Here is a 12,858-nt window from a genome sequence, read left to right on the forward strand (position 1 = left end):
TGCATTTTCTTCCATATAAAATATGCTCGACAATTTCGTTTGTACGGTAGAAAATGCCTAGCACCAACAGCAACCAAAAAATACAAATATTAAAAATTAACTCGATTTTCTACTAAAACTTAATGAGTGACAAAACTGCATACCCAAAATTTTTCTAAAAATTCTGAATAAAAAATCAAATTTTTTGGGTGCAAATATTAAAATTTGTCGAATTTTCAAAATTTTTGTACGATGTTTGAAGTGTGGGTTTATGCGGCGCTGGTTAGTTGAAGTGCTAGACTTCTGTTAAAAAATATAAAACTATTAAATAAACAAAAAAAAAACATAGCCAAAACTAGTCCAATCGTCACTTGACTTAATCAGCCGACCACAAGTGTAGGTACATACATAAGCTCCTACGTATGTAGATTGAAATAACGAAAACAAATAAGCAGATAATAGAGTGAAAACCAAATACATAATTCCTATTTCACAATGTCTCGAAATACACTGCCATACATACAGACGTACAACAAAAAAATATGGACCCTCCACCCCTTCAGCCCATTTACAATTCTGCTCTCCCATCCATTCCGTTTGGGTTTGTGCTAAAAATAACCAGGTACTCGTACATACAGATTCAGTGAATACATCTGTAAATAAAAATATTTCTTATCATTGCTGGCAGTTTGATATCTCCGCTGGATTTCGAATGTATTTGAATCTATTTTTATACCCGAGCGCACTTATGCACAAGGGTATTATAAGTTTGTTCACATAACGGTTGTTTGCAACAGCCGAAACGAATCGAGATAGATATACATAGACAAATGTATACATAAATGCGCAGAATGAAAAGAGAAGTCTAGTAAGCCATGTCTGTCCGTCTGTCCGTGTACACGATAACTCGAGCAAAGATTGGGATATATCAAAGAAACATGATAGGTATGTATGTAGGTTGCCCTTTACCCAAGGTAGGTTTGTTGAAAATTAGTGTGTGAAGTAGAATTTTGGCACAGAATAATAAAAGTATGGAATTTTTGGAAAATGGGCGTGACTGCGCCCACTTAAGATGAAATGCTGTATCTCAGTGACCGCTTCTTACCGAAATTGAAATGAACCTTTCTTAGGGCCCAACTCAGAAATCTCCCACCTCCCAATTAACGGTAATTTACGGAAAGACGATAAATCAGTAACTACTCTAGGCACTTTATCGATTTCTACCAAACTTGGTTCATTTATATTATTATTAAGTCTAGCCGATTATCGAAAACTTTTGAAATCGGGAAAAACACCCCCGCTAAGCATGCAAAGGTAGTTTAGCGAAAGTTGAAATTTTGATACCTGCGCGCCGGGTATATAAAATTCGGTTTCGCCCGAACTTATACTTCTTTAATTGTTAGTTTTGATTTAGTTATTTATTATAGAGTTAAGATTTTTCCATCAACCTCAGGTTTAATCTTCCAGATTTTTGGCAACATGTCTTGGTTCGTTGATGGTGTAATCAAAATTGATAAAACCTCTCTCAGTCGGCTTTGAATACTCCAATATCAAGATGATGTATTAGGTACCGGGAGGCAAGGAAATTGGAGGGAAGTATTTTGTTTATTGGTTGAAAAAGCTCTTGACTTCGCTTCTTTTTGCAGAAAATTTATAGTCGTACTTTGACAACAGTCGGTCTGTTTTTGGCCTGCGGAGTTACTTAAATTTGCAAGACGATCACTCTGGATCTTGTGAGGAATCTTGAAAGTTCACTGCCCAATAGAAATTCTGCGCGATAATGTGATGTGATGTGATGTGATGTAATGATTAGTGATGAGTCGAAATCATCCATCATTTACTTTTTAACTGCCCTGATTTCTGGCGGTTTTAGGAATCCTCTGCTGCGGTCATAGTGATATGACAATGGACAGATTAGGAAATGTTCAGGTTTAGCCTGGCTCAACCTAATCTGGTTTACCTAATTGTCCACCATAGAGCATTTGGAACCTCTTTCGATTTTTTTAAGCAACTAGAAAATAGGACAAGTCTCCTCTTCTTGTTGTGATAATTTTAGTAGAGTCTCAGTACTTATAGTAATAATAGATTGGCGTCTAGCCAATATGTTAATATTTGGCCGAGCTTCTCCTCCGATTTGTGGCGTGCGCCTTGATATTGTAACAAAAAGAGGTGGGGCCTACAGTTTTACGCCGAACTACGGTGAATACGCACATTTCTACGTCTTGTTTGGGTCTATATAATATAAGGGGTTAAAACCCCCGGTGAACCTTCTATATAACTGAGTAGTCCGATTACTCCCAAGTCATGAGTTGCTTGGCAATCTTGACCTCCTTTACGTTGCAAATTGGTATTATAGCATCAGCAATGAAGGCGTTGTCGTTGTCGAATAGTTAAAGTCTTAACATTCCCAAAATATATTGCCAAAGCATTTGTAAAATACTTTAAGTTGTCATTTTAAATTAACACTGAAATTTTCGTGGCTTTTCATCACGAAATAGTCAGATGATCCAATTTAAAAGTTGATATTAGTGAATTAGCAGATATACATAACTAATACTTAGATAGTAAAAAAAATGTTGAAACAACACAACAAATTTGCCTTTTGACAGCACTACGCTAAAATATAAATCACTTTAATCTGTACTAAAATTAGCTCATATCTGCACGCGCATCAATTCATTAATCAAAGTAATCAAACGTGCAATCGTCTCGTAATGGATCTCTACTCTCAGCTCATGCGTACATCGTAAGCTTGTCGCTACAATAGGTATTTGTGTGTGTGTGTTATTAATTGGTAAGGGGTCGCTTGCCCGGTCGGACCATGCCGAATGTGGTTCCCTAACAATGCCATTTAGGCTACTGGTTTTTTTTACGAAAAGCACATTTAAATTCTGTAGAAAAAATTTTAAAAAATCTGTGGAAGGCTAAAAATCTGTACTGTAAAAAACTTCACTGCTAAAGTCAGTATTTTGTAATGTTTTGACTTCGGCAAATAAATCCGAACGATAAAAAAAATTTTACAAAACTCTCCAAATCAACAACAACCATCTCACGCGAAATTGTCTTTTGAAAGAACTTTGCTTGCTGTGCTTCATGTATTTGGAACTAAATATATACCTCTGCGTGGAAAAATAACATTTTTGGAAGCAGCCAAGTCCGAATGGGTAACCGCCAATATTTTGAAGGTGGCAGGGTCATCCATCGTCTAATGAAGACATAAATCATTAAACATTTTGGAAAGATTTATTTCACTAATAAGCGGAAAGCGTCTCCCATTCGATTCCCTGTCTTATCATAAAAGGCAGACTGCTGTCTTTACGAGACGACGACAGCATAAAACAGTCTGCCGCCACAACATTTGATAAAAAGTCATGGATCCACCAAGATTTGATTTGAATACCGCAGCACGTAAGCACGCAAGCTTAGCGAAAGTAACAAAAGTACGTGCGGAGTATTTTTTGATCGTTGGCATTTCATTCATAAGCTTAGTATCCAGCTCTTAAGAAAAGCAAAAACTCCATATAAAATGACGTACAAGAAATGGCTAAGAAATTTTCTTCAGTCAAATTTCCTTAAGGCAGTACGCAGTTCTTCAGAAATTTAGTACGCTTTCTACTACGGTTTTCTAAAGTTTTTTGTGAAAAAAGAGCACAAGGCAACCCAGGTTTGCAACAGAAATATATGCCCGTTCCATTATTTCTTGAGGAAAGAGTGAGGCAACAGGCTGTGGGTTATCAAAAATGTCAAAATTCCTTGGACACACACGCGAAATAATGGCAATTTTTTCTTGACCGTTTTCTTAAGAGCTGGATACTAAGCTTTAACGACGCCAATGCAAATGTAATGGAAACGCTGTGCCGATGTGAGGAGCATGCGGTGGGTGAGTGCTAAAGCTAGTGCTGTGTTGGTGGAGGGGTGGCGGTGGTGTAAATAATCAGACTAATAAATTTAAGCGCCCGCGCAAACGGTGATCTCCACCGACCGCTCCACCAGCCAACCAACCTGAGCTGCCCGATAACGCTGTAAGCAAGGAAAAATCGTACGTACACTCGCATATTCATTCAAATGTATGTGAATATAGACACTTACTTAGGTGTTTAATAAATTGTAAGTACTCGTATACAATTTTTTTTACGAGCTCAACGACGTTGTATTTATGTTTGTAGTTGCGGACAAGGGCATAGGCAGCCATCGCACATCGTTTTGGCCGAGAGGGGCGATGCCCTATCATCTACATACATACATACATACATACATACATATGTACATACATAAATAGCAGCTATTTACAACTACGTAGTAGAATTATTGTAATTCCATCGTAAACAGCGCCCTCATTCATTACTGGTTGATTACTGGATTGCATTGTCTGAGCGAGTGTCGGCTGGTTGATTGTAGCTGCTATTGGAAAAGCGCGCCAGAGTACAATGCAAATACAAAACAATTAGAAAAACATAGTTAGTTAGTTAATGGAGGAGTCGTTGTCGGAAATGCGCACTTGCCGGGCGGGGTATCCATAAGTTATGTATTTCATAATTTCTAGCGTTGGCTGTTGCTTGCTTGTTGATATGTATAGTATAGTATGTATAGTATTTTTAGTGACTTTAGCAGACGTCACATATGTACGTATACATATATACATATAATATTAAATCAGTTACCCGTTGAGTATGTATATAAATACACAAATTTTTCTACGCCTTTATCCAGTTAAATTTAGTACCGCACCAATATCGTTAAAGCTTATTTGACAGCTACACAATCACAGTTTGTTTATTTGGTAATTACCGCAGGTGAATTTAAGTATCTAAATATTTATTAAGTATGGGCGCATATCAACTTACTGTATGTATGTATGTATGTATGTATGTACGCCTATGAGCACCGCACTTAATGCGTAAATGCTAAAAGTGGCGGGAAATAAAAATAAAATATGTGTATTAAAATAATGAAGATAAATAATATCGCCGTTTAAAGTACAAAAGCGCGTATCGTCATTCTGCCAAATCGCGTAACAGAAATTTGTTGCCAAAAATTAACGATATAACTTGTTTAGAACATTGATATTAAATAATTTTCTTAATTACGAAACAACGAAAAAATGCTTGCCAAAATTTTACTATGTAGGTACCCATTAGTCTCTAAACTATATTATTGTTAAGGAAAGACAAAGAAGAAAAGGCGCAGATTACAAATACAAAGAAGGCAAAAATAACAGGTTTTTACCAGCCCACAGATATAAGCCCTACAAATTAACCTACATCTTGGTCACAATTCACTCGAAATTTTGAAGGGCCTCAGATTCGGATTCGGTAATTGGGTCTGGTTAAGCGTGTGTGTGTTTTTTTTTTGTGTGCCGGTGTAAGTATTACTTCAAATATTTTTTCTGCTATGTTTAATGAGATCAAATGCAGCTTCTTCAGAATAAGAATCAACAGAATAAAAAATGGGAGAAGTTGCAGGGTTAAAAAAATAAAATAGGAAACCGAATTTCACTGAAATTTTTATTGGAGTCATTTTGAAAGTACCACCCCAATAGAAAGGTAGAACCGCTGAGAGGAATTTTTCAAATTCTTGACGTTTGCAAGCAATTTAATTTTAAAATTTTACACACAAACTCACACACACATTCTCATTTTCAATCTCAAACAACAACAACTTTGAACAACTCCTTTTTTTTACTATCCATTTTATATGATTTTAAAATGTTGGCAAACTTCAAAAAAAAAATCATGGCCGACGAATTGAGAGAACGATTTTACCTTACTATGTTTTTATCATGGTATCACCAACGAAGANACATACTCTTGAGAAATACGGTCAATTGACATTATTACCTTCTCAAAAGCGAAATAAAATCCGTTCAGATTATTGCTCTCTCGAACATTAAATTTGCGTAGCTTCGCGGCGGCCGGCGAGCTCTAGATCATTTCTACATTCTTCGTCAAATATTTCTCGTCTTCCAGCTCTTTTTGCGTTTAGTTTTTCGCATCGTGTTTTTATTATATTCATAATTTTAAGTTTTTTTTTATTAGAGTCAATTAGTGGTGGTTCATGATTGTTTTGATTAATAGCACTGAGGATTTGGCAATAACCTCTTTCATGTATGGAAGCAACATTTACGGGGATTTGTTTATTTTAACAATAATCATATCTCCCGTACGATGCAAGAACAAAATTTTTTTCTTTGAATCGACATACTTTAAGCATTGTTGACGCTATTTCCATTTTAATGAGGAAATAACATCACTTACTTTATTTCCAAATTTTTGGTGACTTTATTTCGCTTTTGAAAAGGTAATAATGTCAATTGTGAAATAGTGTCAATGTATGTTATTTCCGTTGATGTTGTTACCTTTTCCGTTTGTATCGGTTTACGGCTCATTTGAATAATAAGTGTTCTCTTGCTTTATACGTCACCAAAAAACGTTTTGTCGTATTCGGTATGGGTTCTGCCTAAATCTCTGTAAGAAAAGATTCTGGATCCCGGGATTGAATGCCGTAGTATGAAGCAAGAGTCCAAGTATTTTTTTAACCGTACCAGATCTTATCGCACTTGAGCTATGCATATTTTAATTTATTTTTAGCTTTTCGGGGCATTCCTAATCACAAATTATCGAAATTGAAATATTTATGACCAAACTTTTTTAAGCACAAACAGCGTGTCCATATATTTTAAATAAACACCTGCGAGTGATAACGGAAAATGTTTACCTATGTATTTATTAAGGTTTATTTAAAAGAAATTAGAGGCAAACTAAATAAACAAAAAATGGTGCTATGGTATTTTAATTCTATTTACTAATACCTTTAAAAAGATAGAAAGTAATATGAGCTCAGCTCACCGTAGTCAACACTTTTGAACTAACCAAACAAAGGTAACTTTATTTAAAAATAATACTCAGAAACCTTGACATATTTACCACAAAGTTAATAAACAAAATTTTGTTTACATAAATGCATGGAGAAAGTATTTTGTTATGGAAAAACTTTCATGGTAATCCCAAATGGCATTTTTGTTTTGTATAGTAGAATTGACAAACACTTTTCATTGAATACATTCAAGAATTTCAGGATATTTTGAAACAGTTACACTCTTTGAAAACTTTTGTTAAACTCTCTCCAACATGGTTCGTTAAAACGAATTCTAAAAGCAGCCAATGTTTAATAGTTCGTTTCAATATCAACGTTTGGCCACAAGTTCAGAGTATATTTAGTATTTGTACGAGCAGTTAACATTGAAAGCCAAAGCGTAGCACCGTCAGTCTGGGACTTTAACCCAAAATAAACACCTTACCATCAATGTACCAATTTCCCCGTTACTATGATCTAGTATTTCATTGGACGCAATATTGAATTTTAGGGACCAAGAGTACAACTCCACAACAAGCTTTTCGGGCGTTTGGCGCTTTTCAAGCTTTCAGCTACACAATTCAGCTATTGCTGAAAGTCTGAAAAGCGCGGAACGCTTGAAAAGCGCGGAACGCTTGAAAAGCTTTTCGTGGAGTTGTTCTCCTAACGCTGGTAGCTGCCTTATTGAGGTACGTTAAGAGCTTTACTAGCTTAGCACTATTCACCGTAAATCAATTAGACCACCCTTCTGCAACATCTGCTTTCCCCCACTCACAGAAGTGTGAGGTCAGAATCGTGGATATATTGGTCCGTTGGTGATCTTCGTTTGTTGCGAAACTTTCTGATTCAGCTTCTCTGCATAGCAGCAGCTCCTTTCCTACGTTCAACGGAACGTTAGTGCTCATTTGCACTTAATTTCCTTTCGTAATAAGTAAATTCCTGGTCGTGGGGCCATCGACAAGAGCTTTTTCTTTCTTAGAAGCGAAACTTTTCCAGCGAATTAACGTCACGGTGAAGGTGGTATATGGCGAATACGTGGACGGAAAACGAATGACTGACTGCTCTTTACTTCATACACGCTTAGGGCACACACACTGAGTTTTTTTCTTAAAATTTTCCCTGTCTGACTTCGGCTTTGTGATTTGCAATAAATCTTGTACGCGAAGTCAGGTGCATATTCAGTGGCCTTATTGCCATATTATTGGTGCCTAGGGTCGCATATCAAATCAAAATTGCACCACAGTGCAAAATTGCTGTGCACCCAACAGTTGTAAATTCTGATTTTTTAAAGCATCTTTTAATTGCAATATCATTTCTACTTTCGCTGACACAAAAGCCATGTCATGCTTTCCCACGAAATTTTCAACTTTCGCTAAGATATTGCACACAAAACGGAGCTTCCATTTCGCTTTCATAACTTCATGCAAGCATTTAAATTATTATAATTTTATGGGAACTAATAACGATCATAAATCGGACAAGTGCCGGCAACAACATGGCTGAGATGAAATCAAACAAAAATCAATGGCATTTGCACATCAACCAATTCGTGTTTGATTGAGAGTCAGGCGTCCGAGTGGCACGCCAGCGAATAAAATCATTAGCCAACTAAATAATTCCTAGGTAATTGCATTAATTATCCGCGACGATAGCACCTGGCGATAGCACTGGGGGCAACAAAGTAACAATAACAATTAAAAGGTTTTGGCTTAATTGAATAAACATTTGACATAATTTATCACCGGACAATGCTTGTAAAATGGGACATGCAACACCAATCGAACACAAAATTTTTGGGATAGCAATCAAGCGACTGGCTCGCATTTGAGGGCCGGCCTGTGGTATAAATAAGGTGCAACGTCGACGCCATCAAACAGTTTGCAAAACTAACTATTTTTATTCAACGATTGAAAATGAAGCGCAACTTGGCTTTGCTCCTGTCCGTGCTGGTGCTGTTGATGGTGGGTATCCTTCGTAGTTGATATTGAATTTTTTAACGAGCTCCTTTTCCACGCAGGCAGGCGGCTGCACGAACGCTCAAGCACCTCCACCACCTAGTGGCGGCGCTGGGGCTGGTGCAGGAGCTGGGATGAGCATCGGTGCTGGCCTAGGTGGCGGCGCAGGTGGCGGAGGTGAGAGCGGAGCTGCCGGTGGTGCATCGTTCGGCGCAGGATTCAGCGTTGGCGCCGGCGGTGGTGGTGGCGGACAAGGCGGCGCTGGTGCGGGCCGACGCTAAGCGCAACCACAACACCTGCGCACACTAATGTGTTGATTTGTTTTTTTTTTTTTGATTACTGCAAATGTAAACGAGGGTATCATAAATAAAAGCGCCTAGCTGAAGGCAAACGAGTATTTGTTGGAACAATCATTCATTCGATATCCGATTTCGATTTCCGCTTGCCCATGGCTGTCGATTGTACGCTTAACTGTCGATTAAATGTTCAATGCTGCGGAAGGCCATTTTTATTGGCGACAGAAGGGGCGACCAGGCACAGCACCTGTGATAATAGTGGCGGCGTGAATTGCTGATTAAAAAAAATGCGGACAAGTGTTGAGTAGCAAACAATTTTATGAGAGCCAGTAGAATTTTTACTTTGTCATAGCCCCCAAACATGTTGGTATGCGCATGTTAAGTCCAAGGCTCTACATTCGGAAATTCTTTTCGCTTAACAGCTTATCAGGAGGCGCGTGGTGTAGGTTTACGGTTATCTACTCGCCGCTGGGCACATGTCACGCAGCCAAGCGACCACTTTGTCCTTGCAAAAGTTAAAAATTCTTCAATCAATATGGCTCTAATGCAAGCCTCCGCCAAAAGGGAGAGTCCGCGGTGTGCGGGCGTAGTGTGGCGCCGCCGCCGCTTCAAAGCTCAAATTGGCAGCGCGTGCATTTTGTCATAAAGTCGGTGAAATAAAAATCAGAATCAGAGAATTTACGAGCACCACCACTTCAATATTTCAAATGCAAACAAAAAAAGTTAATACAGTGCACGAGCGTTCCGCACTCGCATCGTTTCGATTTCATTGTTTGCATTATCTGCGGCGGCGACTGATTACTCGTCTTACCGTTACGTCAACAGGCCAACTATGCGCGGACTATTTTTTTTTTGGTGAAAATGAGGGAGACAGAAACAAAGAAGTCCCACAAGCAAAAAAAAATGGGAAGGCAAGTCCAAAAGCCAAGGAACAACGGTAATGAGCGGAAGATAAGCGTAGCCGAGCGTAGAGGGAGTGTATGTATGTACGACGGGGCGTATGATGACTGTTATAAACTTGGTAAACTTGAAATGCTATCGATCACGTGCAGGCGGGCCGGGCCGCCGACCATAACAGTCGCGACAAGCTCAAAATAAACAAAACGTGAAGTCGGCGGTTACGTCGTCGCCTTAAGAATTGTGCGCATTGTTGATTATGTTTGTTGCTGTTGCATACCATACCATACCGTACGTTCAAAAATAATTGGCAATTTAAGCGTCGACGCTAAGCGATAAGCGCGATGAAAGGCAAGCGAAAGGTGCTATTATTATTTATAACGTTCATGTGACGCTGATTGATTTACGGACAATTGTAAAAATTGTGAAATTTTCGCCAAAAAAAAAAAGCACAAGCGCTGGGTATTCGTACGGCGCTGAATAACTTGGCGCCAGATATGACTATCAAATCGACGTGTAGTGGGTTTTCAAGGAAGTTTGGCTTAATTTTATGACCAACAGAATAAATGGTGAAAACTATTTGTGTGCATATATTCTTAACACAGAGTATCAAATTGGGGACTTGACACATCTTCACATCAAGAAACTAGCATAAGGAGTACATATTCAACAATTTTTCTTGAGCTTGCGGCCGTTTTTAATGAAAAACTTATTGTGGAAAAGCAACAACTATTTGAAAAAATGATAGAAGTGATAGCTATTTCGAAAATCACCACATTTCCTAATCAGACTTCTTTCAATAGGATTCAAACCGACAATCACCACTGACTCAGCCAGTTGCCTACGCACTGTGCTAAGTTCGCCTTGTAAATTATTGTTGCTTTTTTTTGCAAGCGCAGCTATTCCGCTGCAATTCACACTTGATCATGTGGTTGTTGGTTTTGTAATATACATATATATGGTAACGTATAGATTATCGGCATAAGCTGTTGATCTAAGAGCCCTGCCACTTATCGTGACTAAGATCTTGTTGACCACAGATGTCCATATCATCGGGGATAGAATATCGCCCTGAGCAGTACCGCTGTTCGCCAATAATGACTCGGTGGAGATGTTGAACCTAGTAAGACTTAGAACTTGCCGCTCGTTCGGTATGGTCGCATATATGTAAAGACATTCTTTAGGTCAGTGCGATGTATCGAGCGAGCGAAGGAGGGAGCCCGTAAAATACCGACCGTAATGCGACTCCAAAATCTTGCAACGACTAGCCAGTAAGAAATCTGTGACGATGTAGAGTTATGACATTCCGTTAAGAAAACCGCACGAGAAGATTCTCGAGAGCCTTATAACGGACCAAAATGTCTTTAGTGTTCTCTGAGGAAAGGAAATTACAATCACGGCAAGATGCAGAAATGTGTAATAGCTGTGGCTAGGGATAAATCGATACCATCAAGGTATTACTCAAATCAGTACTTGTACTTGTATCAAACAAGGTATCGATAGCTACTCAGTATCGGAAAGGTATCGAGTACTTGTACATAGAACTACTATTTTGCGTATTTTTCAAACTTATTGTATTTTTTTTTCACAAAAAAAAAATGCATTTTCACAAGCTAATTTTTTTAATATTTTTTCACACAAAAATTTAAGACAACAATTATTTTTGTATAGGATTTGATTTCAAAAATATTAGAATACAGATTAATAGAGACATTTTTTTCATATAAAATAAGTTTAAGGAAAGAACTCTTTTTTTGTTATACCTATTTCCCAAAAACATCAACTTTTCCAAGTGGAAGGCGGGTTCGAGATTTTGATATAGTTGTACCTGTTTTTGAGAAAAGCCAGGGACAGATGACCCAACAACCGTTATGTACAGACAGGCTTCTTTATATAGCTGCGGAAATGTAGTGCGCATATCTTCCCATTCCTCTAATGGTTTGCTTTGCAAAGAAGATGCTGAAGCATAATAAGTTTTCCGCTTCCGATACAAGTACTTTTTTTTCGATACCTACTTGGATCGCAGTAAAAAGTATCGAGTACAAAAATACTTGGTAAATTGAGAAAAGTATCGAGTATGTACTTGGATTTACTTGTATCGATTTATCTCTACCTGTGGCAATGAGGAATAGCAGATTAAGTCGAAAGTATGCTTGCGAATGTATGCAGTAGTGATTTAAATACAACACAGATATTTTTTATATCGAACCCAGACCTCAGTAACTATCATTCTGTTTCAACGGGAAGTTGTACCAGGACAGCGAGGTTTTGATGATTTCCTAGCTTTCCTTCCAAGCTGCCAGCTATTCAAATGAAAATCGAGTTCAACAAAATTGCAAATAAATAGAACTAACTTAGCTATGAACATAGCCAACCACATATCTACTTATGTACATACATACATAGCAATGTACTCGTAGATGATAAGAAGCACAAAAATTTTTTAATTCGTTAACTTTTAAGCGCTTTATTATTTTTTGAAAATATTTGTCAAGCTGAAGCTGTTTGTTTCAAAAAAGTGTTGATTCACCGACGAGAAATAAATAAGGCAAACATCTGTTTACATGCAAATCCATCAACAACAGTTGACTCAGCATGGCTCATTATTGGTATGTTATCTCCCAGCACACAGCCACACTTACATACATATGTACATATTTATACACATACACACATTGATGGACTGAATAGCATAATACACCAGAATAAATTGTTTATAATTTGTTGCCATTATATTTTTCCAATTTGTTTATTATTTGCGCTTAATTTACTCTCTACTACTACAGTTGCGTTCAAGTACATACATACATACATATTTATATAATAATTGTTTTTTTTTTTTGCTTTTTTTCGGTTTCTGTTGCGTTTATTTGTTTAAT

At 37.6% G+C, this 12,858-nt stretch overlaps 1 protein-coding gene across 1 annotated transcript; it reads left to right on the top strand.

The window, feature by feature from the left end:
- Positions 1–8,718: 8,718 nt before the first annotated feature.
- Positions 8,719–9,180, top strand: LOC108376618 (glycine-rich protein 5-like). Its single transcript, XM_017632843.1, has 2 exons — positions 8,719–8,792; positions 8,849–9,180. The coding sequence occupies exons 1-2, from the start codon at positions 8,745–8,747 to the stop codon at positions 9,065–9,067; spliced, it is 267 nt and encodes an 88-aa protein (XP_017488332.1). The 5' UTR covers positions 8,719–8,744; the 3' UTR covers positions 9,068–9,180.
- Positions 9,181–12,858: the final 3,678 nt, after the last annotated feature.

The sequence above is a fragment of the Rhagoletis zephyria genome, unplaced genomic scaffold (assembly GCF_001687245.7).
Source record: "Rhagoletis zephyria isolate East Lansing unplaced genomic scaffold, Rhagoletis_zephyria_1.1 Rzeph_scaffold_10728, whole genome shotgun sequence".
Lineage (NCBI taxonomy): Eukaryota > Metazoa > Arthropoda > Insecta > Diptera > Tephritidae > Rhagoletis > Rhagoletis zephyria.

Bases quoted from the DNA above. Each gene is read 5' to 3' on its own strand.
- LOC108376618 (XM_017632843.1), top strand. From the start codon at position 8,745: ATGAAGCGCAACTTGGCTTTGCTCCTGTCCGTGCTGGTGCTGTTGATG. The intron at 8,793-8,848 runs GTGGGTATCCTT...TTTTCCACGCAG, and splicing joins CCGTGCTGGTGCTGTTGATG to GCAGGCGGCTGCACGAACGC.